Source organism: Salmo trutta, chromosome 24 (genome assembly GCF_901001165.1).
Source record: "Salmo trutta chromosome 24, fSalTru1.1, whole genome shotgun sequence".
NCBI lineage: Eukaryota > Metazoa > Chordata > Actinopteri > Salmoniformes > Salmonidae > Salmo > Salmo trutta.
In genome coordinates this window covers 32,294,529-32,317,583 of record NC_042980.1, presented here as the reverse complement: position 1 = coordinate 32,317,583, position 23,055 = coordinate 32,294,529, and the positions used below count along the sequence as shown (strand labels likewise).

The window sequence follows — 23,055 nt, the reverse complement described above, 5'->3', positions numbered from 1 at the left end:
TGGTCAATTGCACACAAGGTCCAACCGAAATTTAACTTCCGATTTTAACCCAGCCCCTCTGAAAGACACATACATACAAAGGTTTTAGAGAGGGGTGGGGGGATGCCACACAAGGTGCCTGGGAAGCTGTTGTGGGGGGGTTAAGTGCCAACCCCGAGCCAACTTGGTGAAAATTCTGTCGATGTGCCCTTGAGCAAGGCACTTAACCCTAGTTGCTCCTGTAAGTCACTCTGGATAAGGGCATCTGCTAAATGACTAAAATGTAAAATGTCTAACACGCAGGTCAGTGAGCTAACAGGGATTGTCCTGTTTACATTGGACCTGATGACTCATTTGAGTGGTGAGTAAGTTAAACAGCTTTGATTCAATCTAACAGAGTGCCATTACATTACAGTAGAGAGAAAAAAAGTCTCCACTTCGCTTGACGCTCTTCATTCCCTCAGACTTTCCCCACTCTGGAGGGAGCAATCAAACTCAGAGTCAGACAGAGATGACATATGTACCTCGCATAAGTCCTGGCACTGGTTTTCCTTCAGGTCCCAGGATTCCTTGCAGGGCTCCAGGCACTGTGAAAGGGAGAAGGAAGGGTGTCAGTGCTTGAAAGAGACAGCCACATCAAAGAACTGTGTGTGAGGGAGGGTCTCACTCATTTCAATTGAAATTCAAAGGGGCTTTATTGGTATGGGAAAACAGTATATATGCATCGCCAAAGCAAGTGAAATAAACAAACAAAAGTGAGAAGAAACAAATTCAACAAACTATTAGAAAATTAACAGTAAAACTATTAGACATTTCAAGTGTTATATTAATCAAATTGTAGTCACATGCGCTGAATATAAACCTTACAGTGAAATGCTTACTTATGAGCCCCTAAACAACAATGCAGTATAAAAATAAAAAAATAAGGATAACAATAAGAAATAAAAGTAACAAGTAATTAAAGAGCAGAAGTAAAATAACAACAGGGGGGTATCGGAACAGAGTCAGTGTGCGGGGGCACCGGTTAGTTGATGAAATATGTACATGTAGGTAGAGTTATTAAAGTGACAATATATAGATAACAGAGAGTAGCAGTGGTAGCAATGCAAATAATCTGGGTAGCCATTTGATTAGGTGTCCAGGAGTCTTAAGGCTTGGGGGTAGAAGCTGTTTCAAAGCCTCTTGGACCTTGACTTGGTTCTCCGGTACCGCTTGTCGTCCGGTAGCAGAGGGAACAGTCTATGACTAGGGTGGCTGAGAATTTTTAGGGCCTCTGACACCGCCTGGTATAGAGGTCCTGGATGGCAGGAAGCTTGGCCCCAGTAATGTACTGGGCCCTTCACACAACCCTCTGTAGTGCCCTGCGGTCGTAGGCCAAGCAGTTGCCATACCAGGCAGTGACGCAATCAGTCAGGATGCTCTCGATGGTGCAGCTGTAGAAACTGTTGAGGATCTGAGGATTTCAGTCTCCTGAGGGGGAACAGGCTTTGTTGTGCCCTCTTCACAACTGTCTTGGTGTGTTTGGACCATGTTAGTTTGTTGGTGATGTGGACACCAAGGAACTTGAAGCTCTCAACCTGCTCCACTGCAGCCCCGTCGATGAGAATGGGAGCGTGCTCTGTCCACCTTTTCCTGTAGTCCACAATCAACTCCTTTGTCTTGATCATGTTGAGGGAGAGGTTGTTGTCCTGGCACCACACGGCCAGGTCTCTGACCACCTCCCTATAGGCTGTATCGTTGTCGGTGATCAGGCCTACCACTGTTGTGTCATCGGCAAACTTCATGATGGTGTTGTTGTCATGCCTGGCCGTGCAGTCATGAGTGAACAGGGAGTACAGGAGGGGACTGAGCACGCACACCTGAGGGGGCCCTGTGTTGAGGATCAGCGTGGCGGATATGTTGTTACCTACGCTTACCAACTCGGGGCATCCCATCAGGAAGTCCAGGATCCAGTTGCAGAGGGAGGTGTTTAGTCCCAGGGTTATTAGCTTAGTGATGAGCTTTGAGGGCACTATGGTGTTGAACGCTGAGCTGTAGTCAATGAACAGCATCCTCACATACAGTTTACATACACCTTAGCCAAATACATTTAAACTCCTATTTTCACAATTCCTGACATTAAACATTTCCTGTCTTAGGTCAGTTAGGATCACCACTTTATTTTAAGAACGTGAAATGTCAGAATAATAGCAGAGAATTATTTATTTCGTTCATCACATTCGCAGTGGGTCAAAAGTTTACATACCAAATACTAATTGAGTGAAGCATTGCCTTTAAATTGTTTAACTTGGGTCAAACGTTTTGGGTAGCCTTCCACAAGCTTCCTCAATAATTTTGGTCCATTCCTTCTGACAGAGATGGTGTAACGGAGTCAGGTTTGTAGGCCTCCTTGCTCGCACACGATTTTTCAGTTCTGCCCACAAATGTTCTATGGGATTGAGGTCAGGACTTTGCGATGACCACTCCAGTACCTTGACTTTGTTGTCCTTAAGCCATTTTGCCACAACTTTGCTTGCAAGTCTGGTCGTTGTCCATTTGGAAGACCTATTTGCAACCAAGCATTAACTTTCTGACTGATGTCTTGAGATGTTTCTTCAATATATCCACATTATTGTACTTCCTCATGATTCCATCTATTTTGTGAAGTGCACCAGTCCCACCTGCAGCAAAGCATCTCCACAACATGATGCTGCACGTTTGGGATGGTGTTCTTCGGCTTGCAAGCCTCCCCCTTTTTCCACCAAACATAACAATGGTCATTATGGCCAAACAGTTCTATTTTTCTTTCATCAGACCAGATGGCATTTCTCCAAAAAGTACGATCTTTGTCCCCATGTGCAGTTGCAAACCGTAGTCTGGCTTTTTTATGGCGGTTTAGGAGCAGTGGCTTCTTCCTTGCTGAGCGGCCTTTCAGGATATGTCAACATAGCGTCCATTTTACTGTGGATAGAGACTTTTGTACCCGTTTCCTCCAGAAATTGCTCCCAAGGATGAACCAGACTTGTGGAGGTCAAAAAATTTTTTCTGGGGTCTTGGTCGATTTCTTTAGATTTTCCCATGATGTCAAGCAAAGAGCACTGAGTTTGAATGCAGGCCTTGAAATACATCCACAGGTACACCTCCAATTGACTCAAATGATGTCAATTAGCTTATCACAAACTTCTAAAGCCATGACATAATTTTCTGGAATTTTCCACGTTGTTTAAAGGCACAGTCAACTTAGTGTATGTAAACTTCTGACCCACTGGAATTGTGAAACAGTGAAGTATAAGTGAAATAATCTGTCTATAAAACAAATTGTTGGAAAAATGACTTGTGTCATGCACACAGTAGATGTCCTAACCGACTTGCCAAAACTATAGCTTGTTGACAAGGAATTTGTGGAGAAGTTGAAAAACAAGTTTTAATGACTCCAACCTGAGTCTATGTAAACTTCAATTGTAGGTGTTCCTTTTTTCCAGGTGGGAATGTGCAGTGTGTAGTGCAATAGAGATTGCATCATCTGTGGATCTGCTGGGGCGGTATGCAAATTGGAGTGGTCTAGGGTTTCTGGGATAATGGTGTTGATGTGAGCCATGACCGGACTTTCGAAGCACTTCATGGCTACAGACGTGAGTGCTACGGGTCGGTAGTCATTTAGGCAGGTTACCTTAGTGTTCTTGGGCACAAGCACTATGGTGGTCTGCTTGAAACATGTTGGTATTACAGACTCGGACAGGGAGAGGTTGAAAATGTCAGTGAATACACTTGCCAGTTGGTCAGCGCAAGCTCGCAGTACACATCCTGGTAATCCGTCTGGCCCTGTGGCTGTCTTGAATGTTGACCTGTTTAAAGGTCTTAATCACATCGGCTGCGGAGAGCGTGATCACCGTCTTCCAAAACGGCTGGTGCTCTCATGCATGTTACAGTGTTATTTGCCTTGAAGCGAGCATAGAAGTAGTTTAGCTCGTCTGGTAGGCTCGTGTCACTGGGCAGCTCTCGGCTGTGCTTCCCTTTGTAGTCTCTAATGTTTTGCATGCCCTGCCACATCCGACGAGCATCAGACCCGGTGTTGTACGATTCGATCTTAGTCCTGTATTGATGCTTTGCCTGTTTGATGGTCCATCGGAGGGCATAGCGGGATTTCTTATAAGCTTCCGGGTTAGAGTCCTGCTCCTTGAAAGTGACAGCTCTAGCCTTTAGTTCAGTGCGGATGTTTCCTGTAATCCATGGCTTCTGGTTGGGGCATGTATGTACGGTCACTGTGGGGACGGAGTCATCGATGCACTTATTGATGAAGCCAATGACTGATGTGGTGTACTCCTCAAAACCATCGGAGGAATCCCGGAACATATCCCAGTCTGTACTAGGAAAACAGTCCTGTAGCTTAGCATCTGCTTCATCTGACCACTTCTTTATTGGATCTAGTCACTGGTCCTTCCTGCTTCAATTTTGCTTGTAAGCAAGAATCAGGAGGATAGAATTATGGTCAGATTTGCCAAATGGGGAGCGAGGGAGAGCTTTGTATGCATCTCTGTGTGTGGAATAAAGGTGGACCAGAGTTTTTTTCCCCTTCTAGTCACACATTTAACATGCTGATAGAAATTTGGTAAAACGAATTTAAGTTTTCCTGCATTAAAGTCCCCGGCTACTAGGAGCGCCACCTCTGGGTGAGCATTTTCTTGTTTGCTTATGGTGGAATACAGCAAATTCTATGCCGTCTTAGTGCCAGCCTCTGACTGTGGTGGTATGTAAACAGCTACGAAAAATAAAGATTAATATTCTCTAGGTATGTCTACAGTTTATCATGACATACTCTACCTCAGGCGAGCAATAGTTTGAGACTTCCTTAGATATCGTGCACCACACAAAAATACATAGTCCGCCGCCCCTGGTCTTACCAGACACTGCTGTTCTAGCCTGCCGGTGCAGCGTATAACCAGCCAGCTGTACGTTGATAGTGTCGCGGTTCAGCCACGTCTCCGTGAAGCTTAAGATATTACAGTTTTGAATGTCCTGTTGGTAGTTTAATCTTCCGCGTAGGGCATCTATTTTATTGTCCAAAGATTGCACGTTTGCTAGCAGAATGGAAGGAAGTGTGGGTTTATTGAATCGCCTACAATGTCTCAGAAGGCAGCCCGCCCTCCTTTTTCTCCACTTCATCTTTACGCAAATCACGGGGATCTGGGCCTGTTCCCGAGAAAGCAGTATATTGTTCGCGTTGGCCTCGTCAGACTCGTTAAAAGGGAAAAAAAGTATTCTGCCAGTCCGTGGAGAGTAATCGCAGTCCTGATGTCAAGAAGTTATTTTCGGTCATAAGAGACCGAAAAGGTAGCGGCAACATTATGTAAAAACTATGTAAAAAAATGAGTTGCAAATAAAACAAAACAAAAAAACACAATCGGTTGGTGACACGTAAAACGTCTGCCTTCATCTCCGGCGCCATCCAATGCAAGCAGCTATTATCAGCCATGTACAATGTTTTAGCAATGTGCAATTAGTTGTAGTACAAATATTAGGGGAAGATAAATATTCGGTGGTATTTTACAATGTTTGTGTTCCACTGGTTGCCCTTTTCTCATGGCAACGGGCCACATATTTTGCTGCTGGCAAATATGTCTCTAATGTGGTTATACATTTGGCAGGAGGTTAGGAAGTGCAGCTCAGGTTCCACCTAATTTTGTGGACAGTGGGAGCAATCCTGTCTTCTCTTAAGTGCCAGGTCTGCCTGTGGCGACCTCTCTCAATAGCATGGCTATGCTCAGAGTCTGTACATAGTCAAGGATTTCTTAATTTTGAGTCAATCACAGTGGTCAGGTATTCTGCAACTGTACTCAGTTTAGAGCCAGAGAGCATTCCAATATGTTTTGTTTTTTGGATGATTCTTTCCAGTGTCAAATAGTTAATCTTTTTTTACTTTCTCATAATTTGGTTGGGTGTAATTTCATTGCTGCCCCGGAGCTCTGTTTGTGAACAGAGCCCCAGAAGCAGCTGGCTGAGGTGACTCTTCTCTAGGTTCATCTTTCTGTAGGTGAGGGCTTTGTGGTGGAATATGCTTCGCTTCCTTTTAGGTGGTTGTAGAATTGAATAGCTCTTTTCTGAATTTTGATAACTAGCGGGTATAGTACCAATTATGCATCTCTCATCCGAAATGTGCATTAAACATTATATTACTGGTAAATGTACAGTGTTGTAACAAAGTGCATATAGTAGAATTCTCCCGACGACTGCCAAGCACCTCCCTCAGCCACTTCCATGGCACACACTGCAAATCAGCGATCATACCTCTTTGTTGAAGATGCCCCACATACCTTCAGAGAACATGAACAATTTTCGACAAAAGGAGGTAACAGGCCAAGGCCCAAGGGGGATTTGTTTCTGAATAGAACAAAGAGCACAAAGTTGTCGTGACTCCCAAAATCCATTCAATAGCTGGGATATTTTGTCTGGCTCTTCTGCCCTTGACAAATTCCTTTAAAAAAATGCATCAGCATAACCCCCCCTCAACCACCCTCTTCCCCCCTTCCACCTCATGTCTGGACCTGATACAGTTTGGCACTGGCACCAATGCTCTCCCTCTCTCTGAACCTCGACCAGTCGTACACATATAGCATGGTTAATAGATGATACACACCCAGTTAAAATGTTCTTGGGATTCCCTTTTCAAACACGTGGAATTTATTTACAGGATGTTTGGCGCGGGCCTGGGATCAAAGAGCAGCCTAGTTGTGACTGCAGTGCAAGTTGTTTAGCCCAACATGCCAGATGAGGAATTGAAAATGAAAATACACCAATAACGGTCAGACTCCAATCGCTGTAAATACAACCGCTCGCCCTCCCCAAATCAAACTCAATAAGGCTAAATGTAATAAAACATGAAAGTTCATGCATGTCCAAGAGAATCAGGCATCAGATGCCACCGCAGAAAAGGGGCATGAGTTCAAAACCTCAGGTAGGATAAAGGGGCTGGAGGTTGATGTGTTCCTGGTGCTGCTAGTTGGCTGCTACAGAACCAGTGGTACCGGCAGAGCCCGTAGGAGAGTCTCCCACAGAGGAACCACTGCTTCTGTGTAGCCACTGGGACGGGCCAAAACCACATTGACCAGAAACCTGCCAGAGCTTGTCAGCTCCATTCAATTTAGACCCTCTGCACCAGCTCCAACAGAAACCCAGCAGCTAACTGTCAGACTCCACCACCGCATTCCTCGTATGGGAAAGTCCAATATGTTGGTCAGCAGGGGGGAATCATCTTTGATAAACGAGATGGAGGCCTTACGTGAGAGGAGAAATGAGAGCTAATGAGTATTCATGAGGTGAACTTGTGGCCAGAGACTTCTGGATGTCTCGCTTCAGTCTCAAAGACCATTAGATACAGTATATTAGTCAGTCAGAGGATAAAGTACAGTATTTGTCCATGTTTCACTGACAGAGACGAGCGTATAATAATCTCTTAAAATGCACCGTTGATGTAAGAAATGACTCATCTCAGTCAGGGAGCTGAATCTGTGTTTATGAGTTTTTAATTAGCTCATTAGCAGCATCTGTCGTTATTCCATTTCCAGTGAAAAGTTTATTTGCTTTTTATGGAGTGCGTAAACCTGGCTTCTGGGAGGAACATGGAGCAATCAGGGCCCTGCGCTCAGCTCACCTGCCAGTTCTCAATTACACACTGTGCTCTCAGAACTCTGATCGCTTGGTCTCGCCTCCTGATTGGGGTTGGAGGAACACTATCTGGACACTCAAGTGTTGAGGAGTGAGAGAAAGGGGATAGAGGCGGGAGACAGTTACATTTTTCTTCAGTGGCTTCAACCTCCCCTAAAACCAAGTACAGTATTGACTGTATGTGATGAGCACAAGTTCAGAATGAACCCCTGGAGACTCAAAAGAAAACACAGGGGGGGAAACACTGAAATAACTTTCAAGAAAACTTCAAGTGCATTAGAGCAATAGTTTTACATTCAATAACATACTCATTCATAATATAATGCATGTTTACATAATCCTACTGAAGTGTCTTTCAAAACCGCATATGTCCTCACAAATGATAGGCTTAAAGTAGCACATTTAATGTAACACATTTCCAGTTGCAGTAAAGTATAGTAGGCTTCCTGGGTAGTAGCAGCACTAACGACCAGCCTATCTAGCCTAAAGGAACCTCAGCCAGCAGACACAGCACATGCCAAAGCCCCAAAATCCCCTCTACAAATCACTTAACATACACACGTAAGCCGTGGGATCAAGCCAATTTTCCCATTAAAAGATCATGTGTGCATGGGAATAAATGCATTCCATTGGTTGAAGAAAGGCTCAGGTCCCTGTATGGTTCATCACAATTGGATCTAAACTCAGCAGAAAAAAAAGAAACGTCCTCCCACTGTCAACTGCGTTTATTTTCAGCAAACTTAACATATGGTCATACAAATGTTTACACAACAAGATTCAACAACTGAGACATAAACTGAACAAGTTCCACAGACATGTGACTAACAGAAATTGAATAATGTGTTCCTGAACAAAGGGAGGGGGTCAAAATCAAAATGAACAGTCAGTATCTGGTGTGGCCACCAGCTGCATTAAGTACTGCAGTGCATCTCCTCATGGACTGGACCAGATTTGCCAGTTCTTGCTGTGAGATGTTACTCTTCCACAAAGGTACCTGCGAGTTCCCGGACATTTCTGTGGGGAATGACCCTAGCCCTCACCCTCTGATCCAACAGGTCCCAGACGTGCTCAATGGGATTGAGATCCGGGCTCTTCGCTGGCCATGGCAGGAACGCTGGGCATCTTTCTTTTGGTATTTTCAGAGTCAGTAGAAAGGCCTCTTTAGTGTCTTAAGTTGTCATAACTGTGACCTTAATTGCCTACCGTCTGTAAGCTGTTAGTGTCTTAACGACTGTTCCACAGGTGCATGTTCATTCATTGTTTATGGTTCATTGAACAAGCATGGGAACAGTGTTAAAACCCTGAAGATATTTGGATTTTTTCGAATTATCTTTGAAAGACAGTGTCCTGAAAAAGGGACGTTTCTTTTTTTGCTGAGTTTATATGTGAAGTGAAAATGGATTGATACTTGCGTTTGAAATGCTTGCGTGTCAAGACAAGTGGAATTCAGATGGCATTCCATGCTCAAAAGATTACAACATAGATCCGACCTTGTATGTTAGTGCATGAAGCTTATCACTTTCGACATTCGTCTCACAATAATTTTGTACAAAAATATGTTTTCATACAATAAAAAAAAGTGCATTCCTAAGGATTTTACCTGTCTGACAATCTCTTTCTCTGAGGGAGTGGATATGTCATAAAATAATATAAGCATTTGAGTTCCTCACTGTGAGAGCTCTCCCAGGTAACTGACAATCTGTCAGCGTTTCTCGACAGTCACACCCACAGAACTGACATTTTAGTAGGAGAGGGGGCGTGAGCCATGACAGATGTCTTGCCAAAGCAAATAGGAGACGCTCTGTATAATTACAAAGGTGACTCATCAATCAAAAGACAACATGGAAGGGAAGGCGGCTAATTGTGCTGGTCATGTTGCATCTGTCTGGTTAACCTGGGTGTCAGTCTGAGATAGAGTTGAAGCTAATGCCTAAGACTGGCATCCAGGCTAACATCTTTTGGAATAACAACCCTACATGAGATTGTTCTATGATGCGTTAACATATTTATATGCAAGTTTCTACACAAACAAATATGGTGAATTGAACTGTTTTCACTCCCAGATGTGAACGAGCACATTGACTATCGGTAGAGGCTTGAGTTCCACCACAGCTCTTGGCTAGAGCAATGTATCAACAATAGTGTTTGTGCTCCCGACTCTCCCTTTGTGTCCTTATCATCCTCCCAAAACAGTGAGTGATACAGTACATTCTGCATGGCGAAGTAGAGCCAGCCATGGCCCATCACTGCCCATTTCACGCTGTAGTAAAACACAGCAGTTGTTGCACTGGTGAGCCCTGAAAGGCTTTCTGTGGGGCTGATGTGAGAGTCAGGGACAATGGCTGCCGATGCCACAGCCCCGTCCTCAGTTTGTTACGGAGTGGGGGGGGGGGGGGGGGAAATACTGCTTAGCTCTGTGTGTGTGTGTGTGTGTGTGTGTGTGTGTGTGTGTGTGTGTGTGTGTGAGAATCCTAGAACTTCCACTTCCCCGGGCGGCTGGGCATCTTAGTCCATCGTAAAAAAGGCTCACTTCCCAACGGGGACAGCTGGAACAACAAACTCTGAAAAATGTCTTGCATAAAATGTCACAGAAAGTGTTATGCTTCAGTTAATGAAGCGTGAAACGCTACCAGTCGAGATTGCCGCGGGCTACATAACACACACTGTAGACATAATAAAAGGCAGGAACATCATTCATACTAACGTATTACATAGGAGACGTTTTCCCATACCGTCTGAGCATATTTGTACAATCATGGGGCGGGGTTTAGGAGAGATGTGTGTGGCTTTCCGACAAGCTATATGATTAATTCCTTCATTTCATAAACGTACTGTGATCCATAAAAATAAACATAATATTTCTACACATGGATAACCAATATGATAGCTTTCCATCCATTCTTTCAACTATGAAGTTGACTAGAATGTCACCTAGGCCCTATTAATACACAACAGGCCTCCCAATCCATTGTATACGTTCCCCCCTATAAAGCAAAGATGGTTGGAGCCAGTAGAAACTATCGATCGTGGCCCTGAAGTTCAATGTCAGCTTAGCGAGGTGAGTTGGTGGTGGGGGAGATATTTACGAGGCGTGTCTGGAGTTCCAGGGAGGATGCAGCGCTGCAGCAGTAGGGACAAAACTCCTCTGGGAGAGGGTTATATGGAGGGATCTCTGTTGTTGATCACACACTGTAAATCTCACCTCCTATCGCAGATAAGTTATGACCCTTATCTGCTGCCCTGGCACTTTTCACACACATCACCAGACTCAATTACTCCAGCGCCACTCGCTTGCTAAGAGCCCAGCTCATATTTATCGATCCACACAGGAGCTACCTGGTTAAAGTTCTCGCTCTTTATCCCTGTCCTTTCCCTCCCTCCCTCCCGCCATCTCAGAAGAGCTGCTATGAGCACCATTACTCTTGATGTTTCTTCTGTCTTCCCCATGTTCCCCCTCATTCTTATTCATGGCAGAGGGCCCACTTCAAACTGCATAGAGATTTCAAAAAGTCAGCTTGATTTCCATCCAAATCCATATTCAAGTCAAGCGTTTTATTTCAACCCTGTCCTAAAAAACTTTTTTTTTTTAAGTGAATTTCATTACATATTTAAAATGAATGAATTGAAGTTGTACATCTGGTGAGGAGTTGCCTGTCGGCTGATGCACACATGGAGTATCAAAACAAGCGTGAGGTCAACACATCAGAACAGTTTAAACATATTTCATCGAGTGTTGGGTTGTGAATAATGTGAATAAGTAGAAAATCGTATGCTCTGAAGGCTGTCCAATAGGTCTTTGATTTGCCATTAACTTTCATAGGATTGTAAAAATGTTGACAATAAATCTGGGTGGAGTGACTATCGTGAGCTATTACACTATAAAGTTCAGTGTACCTTGAGTTCAGTAAACCGTCGACGTTCCTTCAGTGGACTGTGAGTAACATGAGGTGTGGGTGTGCATTAGGCTCTCAAGTTGTCTCTCTCTGTGTGTGTGCAGTAAACCAACACAGGTGCGTTTGGAAATTCAGTCAAGGCACACTGCCACACTAGTGTGTGTGATTGGATTAGGTATGTCAAGGTTGGAGGAGAAGGAGGCCGATTAACTGAAGTGCTCTAACTTGAAACTTGATTCTACACCCCCCCCAGCACACACGCACAAACAGACACACGCATCCATGCACATGTAGCACATGGGGATGTGTGAAACTTAAGCCTCGTTCACATTATCCATAAGCACTCCATTACGTTACGCCAGATGTCATGCATTTCAAATGGGGACGTCCACAACAGGGTGGAATCGCCACGCCCGGACACATGCGTGTGTTAGTCACACTGGTCGCTGCTTCATGCACTGACTAACGAAAGGTAGGCCCCCAGTCACCTTCAGCATTCAAAATGTTTGTAAAACGGCTGGAGCAATATTAGGCTTTATTAGTTGAGTGACAACCAACGTTAATTGGGTAGGTTATTGTCGATTTTATGTCAATTGTTCAAGTTCACCATCAGCAATAGTTTTGCTATGAACAATCATGTACAGTGAGTGTACAAACATTCGGAACACCTTTCTAATGTTGAGTTGCACCCCATTTTGTCCTCACAGCAGCGTCAATTCATCGGGGCATGGACTCTACAAGGTGTCGAAAGCATTTTGCAGGGATGCTGGCCCATGTTGATTCCAACGCTTCCCACAGTTGTGTTAAGTTGTCTGGATGTCCTTTGGGTGGTGGACCATTATTGATATACACTGGAAACTGTTGAGCGTGAAAAACCCAAACCGGTGTGCCTGGCATTCAAATCAAATCTTATTTGTCACAGGTTACAATGAAATGCTTACTAACAATCCCTTAACTCTTTCTTGAACTGCACTGTTGGTTAAGAAAATATTTACTAAATAAAAGGTAAGTAAAAAATTATAAAAAAGTAACAAAATAACAATAACGAGGATATATACAGGGGGTACCGGTACAATGTGCGGGGGTACAGGTTAGTTGAGGTAATTTGTACATGTAGGTATGGGTAAAGTGACTATGCGTAGATAATAGAAAACACGTAGCAGCAGTGAAAATTGGAATGGAGTGGGGGGGGGGGTGTAGATGTAAATCTGTCTGTAGAGAGCCTCCATAGGGCCTTACGGTCAGATGCCGAGCAGTTGCCATACCACGTGGTGATGCAGCCGGTCAGGAAGCTCTCAATGGTGCAGCTGTAGAACTATTTGAGGATCTGGGGACCCATGCCAAAACTTTACAGGGGGAAAGGTTTTGTCGAGGCCTCTTCACAACTGTCTTGGTAATAATCAATAATTATGCTCTTTATTTAACCATCTTACATATAAAACTTTATTTGTTCATCAACAATTATGAATAACTCACCACAGGTTAATGAGAATGGTGTGCTTGAAAGGATGCAAATAACTCTGCAATGTTGTGTTGTATTGGAGAGAGTCTGTCTTAAATAATTTTCCATACACAATCTATGCCTGTATTTAGTTTTCATGCTGGTGATGGCCGAGAATCTACTCTCACATACATACGTGGTTGCAAAGGGCATTATTTTCTTAACAGCGCGATTTGCCAAGGCAGGATACTCTAAGCGCAGCCCAATCCAGAAATCTGTCACTGGCTTCTGATTAAATTCAATTTTCACAGAACCGCTTGTTGCAATTTCAATGAGGCTCTCTTGATCAGATATCCATAAGTGGACTGGAGGCAGGGCATGAAAGGGATAACGAATCGAGTTGTTTGTGTCATCCGTTTTGGGAAAGTACCTGCATAATTGCTCACCCAACTGACTCAGGTGCTTCGCTATATCACATTTGACATTGTCCGTAAGCTTGAGTTCATTTGCACACAAAAGAACCAAACAATGATGGAAAGACTTGTGTGTTGTCCTTGTCAATGCAGACAGAGAAGAGCTCCAACTTCTCAATCATAGCCTCAATTTTGTCCCGCACATTGAATATAGTTCTTGAGAGTCCATGTTATCCCAGATTCAGATCATTCAGGCGAGAAAAACATCACGCAGATAGGCCAGTCGTGTGAGAAACTCAATCATCATGCAAGCGGTCAGACAAGTGAAAATTATGGTCAGTAAAGAAAACTTTAAGCTCGTCTCTCCAAAAAAAAAAATATATATATATAATAATATTTTTATTAAGTGTCAATACTTTGCCCCTTGAAAACCAGTGCACTTCAATATGTTGTAAAAGCGTTACATGGTCGCTGCCCATATCATTGCATAGTGCAAAAAATGAGAGTTCAGGGGCCTTGCTTTAACAAAGTTAACCATTTTCACTGTAGTGTCCAAAACGTCTTTCAAGCTGTCAGGCATTCCCATGGCAGCAAGAGCCTCTCGGTGGATGCTGCAGTGTACCCAAGTGGCTTCGGGAGCAACTGCATGCATGCGTGTTACCACTCCACTATGTCTCCATGTCATGGCTTTTGCACCATCAGTACAGATACCAACACATCTTGACCACCAAAGTCCATTTGATGTCACAAAGCTGTCCAGAACTTTAGAAATAGCCTCTCCTGTTGTTCTGGTTTCCAGAAGAGATGGCTTCCTTAATTGGCCCCCCATAAATGTAACGGACATATACCAGGAGCTGTGCCAGGCCCGCCCCGTCTGTTGACTCATCCAGCTGTAACGCATGGAATTTACTGGCTTGTATGCGAAGCAGTAATTGTTTCAAAATCTCCTGCCGTGTCACTGATGCATCGTGAAACAGTGTTGTTTGATGAAGACATTTTCTGTATAGTTTTTTGGGCCTTTTCCCCCAGCATTGTCCCAGTCATATCCGCGGCAGCAGGAAAAATTAAGTCTTCCACAATTGTATGGGGCTTGCCTGTCCAAGCCACTCGGTAGCTCCCCATATAAGACGCTTCTAGCCCCTTCTTATTAAATGGTATCTGTTGCTTTTATATATGTCTTACTCCTTGAAAGTCATCTTAATTCTCACTCAAAAAGGGGGCAGTAGCACTTCGGATGCATTAGATTCACAACTGTCAGTGTCCATGCTAGCTGGGCTAACAACAAATGTAGAGTTACTGATGTTAGCATTGGATGTGCTCGTGGAAGCAGAACAACTTGTGTCGTCGACAGGTGCAGGTGTAGTACTGCTGGTAGTAGCAGTACTACCAGTAGAGCTGGTATGTGTCTCTATGGATGTGGGCCTTATTTTTTTAACCATTTATCCATTTTCAAGTAAACGGAATGAGCAGCAGCTACGTTTGGCTACATACGGACCGCTAGTGGAATTCTCGCGAGAGAGTAACGGTTAATGTGATTGGATGTTAATTATTTGACTAGGCTACCTGTATTTGACATTGTGTTATTTCGCTGAATACTAGATGGTTTAATTTTATTTTTGGCAGTGAAACGAGGCTACTCAGGCGAGAGAAAAAAAACACTCACCTAAATATATAACCTCGTTGGAAAATATAAATGGACTGTTTGAAAATGTGAAGATTATTATTATTTTTTTAAATGCGAGTCACATTTTTATTTGGCGTACCCCCGACGGCATAGTGCGTACCCCAGGCGTTAAGCGTACCCCAATTTAGACATATACATGCTCTAATCCAACCAAATCGCATCAAAAACGTATCATTCCTGTATCATATCGGAGCCCATGTATCTAGATACGCATCATCTTGAGAGGGAAAGATGCACCTCCCTACTTTTATCTAGCTTTTTGCATGCCACCTTTGGGAAGACGGTCACGTGTGCTAGCAACGCAGAGGTCCTGGGTCGAAGCCTCAGTGTGAGCCGAATCAGGAGGAAAGGGTACTCTCTAAGCAAGCAGTGTGACATCCTTCACACACACACACACACACACACACACACACACACACTTCAAGCTCTGGTTTGACTCAAGACGATGTAGACTTCAAAGGCATTCTCATTGGTTTGTGTTATGATGTTAACCATGGATTACATGACTCATGTCACCATACGCCCTCTCATAGGTTCACAGCACAGCGTAAAGAACACACAGACTCTTTCTATATGTCTGTCATAACAGACTAGTGGAGAAAACAGTCTGGTTTCCATTCCCCTCTTCCTAGAGTTCATCAACTACTTTCACAAGGCCCTCGGTTATTATCTCAGATTTGTTTCTACAACTCATTTATCAACCACTTGACATCCGCCATTTGGTGTCAATCATAAGTAGAGTTGCAAAATTCCGGTAACTTTCAATAAAGACCCTGGTTTTTCAGAAATCCCGGTTGGATTTCTGTAAAACCAGGGAATTTATTGAAAGTTACCGGAATATTGCAACCCTAGTCATAAACTGTCAAAGCATATAGCAATTAAATATTCCCCAGAATATTTTTTATAGCTCATGCACCAATATAATTAACAGGGTAATAACAATTATGAGCAGCAGGAATGCATGACAAGTCAACATACATTTCTTGTTCTTTAACACAATTAAATATTACATGCCAACTCTAAACGACCATGAAAGAGAAGTAGTTATAAAACTTTGTGAATACCATTATCCATCCAATGTTTTCAAAACAACATTGTGCTCTAATGTAGAAAATAGCCTAAATAAATAAAAACCCTTGAATGAGCAGGTGTCGAAACTTTTGACTGGTAATGTAGGTGTTCCTTTTGTCCAGGCAGAAAAAAGGTCAGTGTGGAGTGCGACTGAGATTTCTTAATCTGTGAATCTGTTGGGGCGGTATGCGAATTGGACAGGGTCTCGGGTTTCCGGGACGATGGTGTTGATGTGAGCCATGACCAGCTTTTCAAAGCACTTCATGGCTGCCGACATGAGTGCTATGGGGCGGTAGTCATTCAGGAAGGTTACATTCGCTTCTTGGGCACAGGGACTATGGTGGTCTGCTTGAAACATGTAGGTATTACAGACTCGGTCAGGGAGAGGTTGAAAGCTTTCCAGTTGGACCACGCATACTCTGAGTACACGTCCTGGTAATCCATCTGGGCCCCGAGGCTTTGTGAATGTTGACCTGTTTAAAGTAATCTGGAAACAGCTGGAGCTCACATGCATGCTTCAGTGTTGCTTGCCTGGAAGCGAGCATAAAAAAGGCATTTAGCTCGTCTGGTAGGCTCTCGTCACTGGGTTGCTCACGGCTGGGTTTCCCTTTGTAGTCCGTAATAGTTTGCAAGCCATGGCACATCTAACGAGCATCAGAACCAGCGTAGTAGAATTCAACCTTAGTCCCGTGTTTGATGGTTTGTCTAAGGGCATAGCGAGATTTCTTATAAGTGTCCAGATTAGTGTCCCGCTCCTTGAAAGCAGCAGCGCTAGCCTTCAGCTCGGTGCGGATGTTGCCTGTAATCCATGGCTTCTGGTTGGGATATGTATGTACGGTCACTGTGGGGACAATGTCGTCGATGCACTTATTGATGAAGACGGTGACTGAGGTGGTATACTCCTCAATGCAATTGGATGAATCCCGGAACATATTCCAGTCTGTGCTAGCATCCGCGTCATCTGACCACTTCCGTATTGAGCGAGTCACTGGTACTTCTGATTTAGTATTCGCTTGTAAGCAGGAATCAGGAGGATAGAATTATGGTCAGATTTGCCAAATGGATGGCGAGGGAAAGCTTTATGGGTTTCTGTGTGTGGATTAAAGGTGGTCTAAAGTTCTTTTCCCCCCCTGCTGGTAGAAATTAGGTAAAACGCATTAAAGTCCCCGGCCACTAGGAGTGCCGCTTCTGGGTGAGCATTTTTTGTTTGCTTATGGCCTTATACAGCTCGTTGAGTGCGGTCTTAGTGCCAGCATCGGTTTGTGGTGGTAAATAGACGGCTACGAAAAATATGATGAAAACTCTCTTGGTAGATATTGTGGTCTACAGTTTATCATGAGGTACTCCACCTCAGGCGAGCAATACCTCAAGACCTCCTTAATATTAGACATCGCACACCAGCTGTTATTGACAAATAGACACATCCCCACCCCTCGTCTTACCAGACGTAGCTGTTCTGTCCTGCCGATGCACGGAAAACCCAGCCAACTGAATATTATTCGTGTCATCGTTCAGTCACAACGGTGAAACATAAGATATTACAGTTTAATGTCCTGTTGGTAGGATAATTTTGAGTAGAGATCATCCAGTTTATTTTCCCAGTGATTGCACGTTGGCCAACAAAACGGATGGTAGAGGCGATTTACCCACTCGCCGATAAATTCTCACAAGGCACCCTGATCTCCGCCCCCTGTATTTCTGTCAAGTGTCAGTGTGTGGCGGGTCGGACAAAGTCAGGCGCAGGACACAGAACTGAGTAAAAACGTAACTTTACTCAAAAATAAACCAAAAATCTATTCCACGCTGGGAAACACACCAGCTCACAGAAATACCAACCACTTAACAATGAACAAACACGCACAAATACCATGGGGAAAACAGAGGGTTAAATAATGAACCTTTAATTAAGGAATTGAAACCAGGTGTGTAAAACAAAGACAAAACAAAAGAAAAATGAAAAGTGGATCGGCAATGGCTAGAAGGCCGGTGACGTCGACCGCCGAACGAGCAAGGAAAGGGACCGACTTCGGCGGAAGTCGTGACAATTTCCGTCTTTTCTTCACGCGAATGACGGGGATTTGGGCCTGGTCTCGGAGAAGCAGTATATCCTTCGCGTCGGACTCATTAAATACATTTTTTTTTGTCCAGTTCGAGGTGAGTGATCGCTCTTCTGATATTCAGAAGCTATTTTCAGTTATAAGAGACGGTAAATTAGAAACAATGCGAAAAAACAAAATAGCAGTTGGTTAGGAGCCCGTAAAATGGCAGCCATCCCCTCAGGCACCATAATAACCAATGGTTGAAGACTTGCTATTCTGTTCTTCAATAGAGAGCGGGAAACAGTAAGCAACCTAGCAGGTGGTATCACAGACATTTTGAGTTTCACTTTAATTATTAATTTAAATGCAGTTGAAGGGAACAGACAACAAAGAGCCTTGGAGGAATATCTTGCCAGAAAGGGAGAAGGGGAAAGAGGGGGAGGAGGAGGGGAAAGAGGAGGAGGGTTCATGCATTATACATGTCATTCACAGAGGTGCCTGTTTAATTTATGAGCTCCAAAAAAAATACTAAAAAAGCCCAGCCCAGCCAGGATCGAGGCTTTGTCTGTCTGCAGTGGAATGCAATAGCAGTTCACTCAATACTTCAGGACTCTGAAGTTTCACCCATAACAGCCACCAACATCCAACTCACTACTATATAATTTCTGAAACATACTACATACCGACACAACAATCAAAGCAAGGCAACGAAGATGATGACTCATTCTGGTCTGGTCGTTTGGTACTGTTGTTACATTACGCCACCAGCCAGCCAGCCAAGACAAGAGGTGAATATTACAGTGGCTGGTAATGTGAGCCTCACTTATCATCTTTCTCAGGGCTCAGTTTACATATCATGACAATTAGACTCAACAGGATGTCTCCATCAGACGGGGTCAGATGGGTTATAAACATGTCTAGTTGTCCTTTCACTGTGCTGCGGTGGCCTGGGAAAGAGATGGGCCCTCTGTGGCGGTCCCCCTCTTTGTCACACACCACTCCGTTTAACGTCCCATCTGATTACTGTACTCTAGTCTCCCCCTCATACCAGTGATAATAGGAACCGCCACATCGTCCTGCATGATGATGGATGGATAAAAGTGGAGCATAGTTCTCCATTCTATCTAATGCACTTTCCCAGCATCACTCAGTCATTTGTTTAGGCTTTGTTTCACAATGCAAGATACGATTTCAAGTTGTGATAATCAGATAATATTTTCCACATAATAGGAGAGAAAGAGACTACCATGTAGTCCGTGGTGAATTGTGGGCAATTAAATGCATTTGGTCTTCGCCAACGTGTTCCTGTTGTTTCCATACACTGGGACTCGAGGAATTACAAATGAAATGTGGATGATTTGGAATATGGAAGCTTCAGACCACTCACCATCTAGGTAAGAAACATCTACAACACCACAGGTCTTCATAGAGAGTGAGACTGACCTAATCACATTCCACTGCTATCTGGATCTAAGAGAGAAACACTTCAAATCTACTTCTCCCACTCAACCAGCCCCCACAATCCTCTAGCAGCAGACACAAATGGTAGGTCTTCCCCCTGAGTAAACTTGATCTGTATCATCTCTACCAATGAGAATATACCAGGGAACACAAAAGCCAGAATGTCAATATTCAGAGCATGAGAGGCTTTATCCAGAGGGCCACAGGGCCAGGTCAAAGGTCACTGGATTTACACTGCTGCGTGTTTGTAGGGATCAAGTGAGAGCTTAGGCTGGAATGGCCGATTTCGATTACAGAGCAATTAGGAGCCTTTGGAAATCCTAGCAGTGTAAATTACTCTTGTTGACATAGTGACCAGGCCAACTCCCACACTAATTCTGAGATAAGAGCAAAGTGTTTCTGCTGACTTCATTATACCAGTGATGCCCTACTGAATATCACAGAACAGCGTTTCCCCTAGGATGTTTTAAAAACAAGTTTCCTGCTATTATACACATTTTGCCATGGCTTATGCCTTGTTCTTATGCCATCTGCGTGACAAAAAATATATTGGGTCCCATGCCATGACATTTTGGGAATTTTATATTTTCCCCTGACTGTCTACTTTTTATTTTGGTGAATGTTAGTTCGCAAAGATGATCTTACTTAAAAATATATAGCTCCATTATCTTTTCTACATACTTTATATCTGGTTTGAGTCGTTTAAGTGTACACTGAAAAGCGTTTTACCATCCTGAAAATTATCTATATATTTTTTAATTGCAGTGGCAGCCACAATTTAGCCCGCGGTGGTGCGCCACTACTAAATGCATGAAGGGGAAACACTGCAGACGATCTGTGCAGTTTCATTCAGGAGATGAATATGGCAAATACGTGATGGATTTGATTATAAATATCCAGTCAAAAACACCCTCCTGATGAACACTCCTTTAAAACTAACCTTCCTCATGTCTGGGTCCAAACTGTGAAAGGTTGTGTAAGAAAATAGTGATGACTTTGTATAACAAAAGGTTGACATTCCAACTTTTCCTTTAGTGATCTCAGAATAGGAGAGGACTAAGCTATGGGCTGAGCTTGTGGGTGCTGATAAGTTACACAGCCAGTAGAAAACAGCACAGAGTTCCTTGTCTGCAGGAAAAAACGACTTGGATTAGAGCAGATTGTCCCGGTGTGATGGGTCATTATTGTTAGAAGAGGATTTGACAAGCAGTTGTGATTAAAATAATCCTTCTAGAAAAGCAAGAACATAAAACAAACACCTTACATTTGACAAGGAGACGTGTAAAATTGTGCTAGCTGTGTAAGCCTCTGATTAACAGTTTATTTGGGCGTTTGAAAACAGTTGATGCATGGTTAAACAGTAAGTGTCCCAAATAGCTCCTTAAAATGACAAAAACAAATATCTGTTTATGTTGGCGATTCTCCGAGAGATGCCATATGGCGCAATTCAACTATCCCTTCCTCTTTTCACTAGGAGTGATCTATCACTGCCTGAGAAAGTCTAGAGGCTGTAACCTCAGTGAGACAATGCTCGTCTCCAGCGTCACTGGTCTTGCTTTGCGGGTTCTTTCCCTGTCTCCCGATTCACATTGTCAATTATGATCTCAACAAATAGCAGGCAATAGAGCAACCCCCCTCAGCCAATGAAACTTAACAGCCATGTCCAGATCAGGTCCTTCCTGCTGGGACTGACCAGCCTTGCTTCACTCCTCCTCCGCCACACACACACACATACAAAAAAGGCTGGCCTCAAACTCACACATTCTTCAAATATAAAAGGGCAGAGACTGGAAATAATACAAACAGTTAGCAATGTGTGCACACAGAGTTGAACCTAAATAAAATATTGTTCTAAGAACTAATGCCACTGTCTAATGAGATGAGAAAATTATCATTGTGAAGGAATACCAGTTAGAACAATTGTGAGTTAATCTCAATATTTGGTCCAATGGTATGCATGACACTTCACTTCTAGAACTAAGTGTGTTTTAGTCTTCAGTCAGAGTCTAGATATGACAGCACACACACTTGACAGTAGTGGAGGCTGCTGAGGGGAGAACAGCTCACAATAAATATCCGGAACAGAGCAAATGGAATGGCATCAAGCACCTGGAAGTCATGTATTTGATACCATCCCACAGATTCCACTCCAGTAATTACCACAAGCCCGTTCTCCCCAATTAAGGTGACACCAACCTCCTGTGTTTGACAGTGATTTTCACTCAGACGTGGAGGGATCTGTCCATAATGGTGGTGTGGCTGGATGTGGTGGGTGAGGACAGAGGTGTCGGTGGCCACTGAGGGTCTGGCTCGACCACCACCAAAAGGTGGATTGAAGTGCGTCCAAGCAAACAAAACAGTCCCAGCCATGCCCCGACCATAAACCATCCACACAGCACTTAGATATTTTCACTGCGCCGCCAAATACGACTGCCTGCCGCCAGAGAAAACATGGCCCCACAAAGACCTTAGCACTCAGGACACACCAACAGCCCTTGCTGGCCGAGAGTTCTTAGCACCTCAATGTAATTTGCGAAACGAGTGCGCACCGATTTTACATGTAGAACCAAATCGCCTGAAAAAATGTCCGCAGTCAGACGTCTACAGCGGGTTGTCCATAAAACCCAGCAAGCTAAATGATTGGCAGACAAACACTACATCCACATTCAGTGTGATGTGTGTGAGCCTTTAGTAAATTGCCATGACATACTCTAGAAGTTTGTAGCCAATGAAGAATGTGATATTTTCCCAGAGCACATGCCATCATTTTCTTAATGCAGATTAAGGAAAAAGCCAAAGCTACCAATTTAATTTTATTGGACTGATTGACCTAGAAAAACACTACTGTTGGGGAACCCGGATAATTATTTTTGATGTGAGAAAACTAGTGGGTAAGAAAGGGGGAGGGGGTGAAAGACACTTAAACACGAGACTTGCATAGCTCTCCACTGCTTGCTATTCAAGCAAACTGTTCTGTAGCATTCGTCACAAAATGTAAAGGTTGGGTTGAGATGTGTGTAATCCAATAGAACAAACAATGTGTTAGTTCTTATTGCAGGGATGTCTAGCTCTATGGGTATGATGGGTAAGGAGAGTCAAAAAGTAACCTGGAGCGTTTCAGTTCCGTGAAGGTCATCCACAACTCATTGCCGTTAATTAGCTGTCCTGCAGACAATGTTGCTTTACAAAGCTTCTCTACTGGCAAGCTCTGAAAACCTTAGTGGGTTGGTGATGCGGCAGATGGGGGGGAAAGTCGTCAGTTCACTGAAATCGTCCATTCACTGCTGTGGGATGTTATACTACAGATTCATAGATTACTTATTTTCATGTTAGCAATGGGCTGAACTTTCTAGTTCACGGAGAACTCCATCTCCCCGGTCAACGATCTCCCCGGTCAACAAGTTGGCATGGTATTGTATTACATCTTTATTTC

The 23,055-nt window shown here is 43.6% G+C and overlaps 1 protein-coding gene across 1 annotated transcript in view; it reads right to left on the bottom strand.

The window, feature by feature from the left end:
- LOC115161126 (anosmin-1) overlaps positions 1-23,055 on the bottom strand; it is a 75,293-nt gene that overhangs the window by 32,538 nt on the left and 19,700 nt on the right. The window contains exon 3 of the mRNA XM_029711882.1: positions 504-566. Within this exon, the coding sequence (XP_029567742.1) occupies positions 504-566 (63 nt within the window). The remainder of the gene's footprint in view (positions 1-503; positions 567-23,055) is intronic.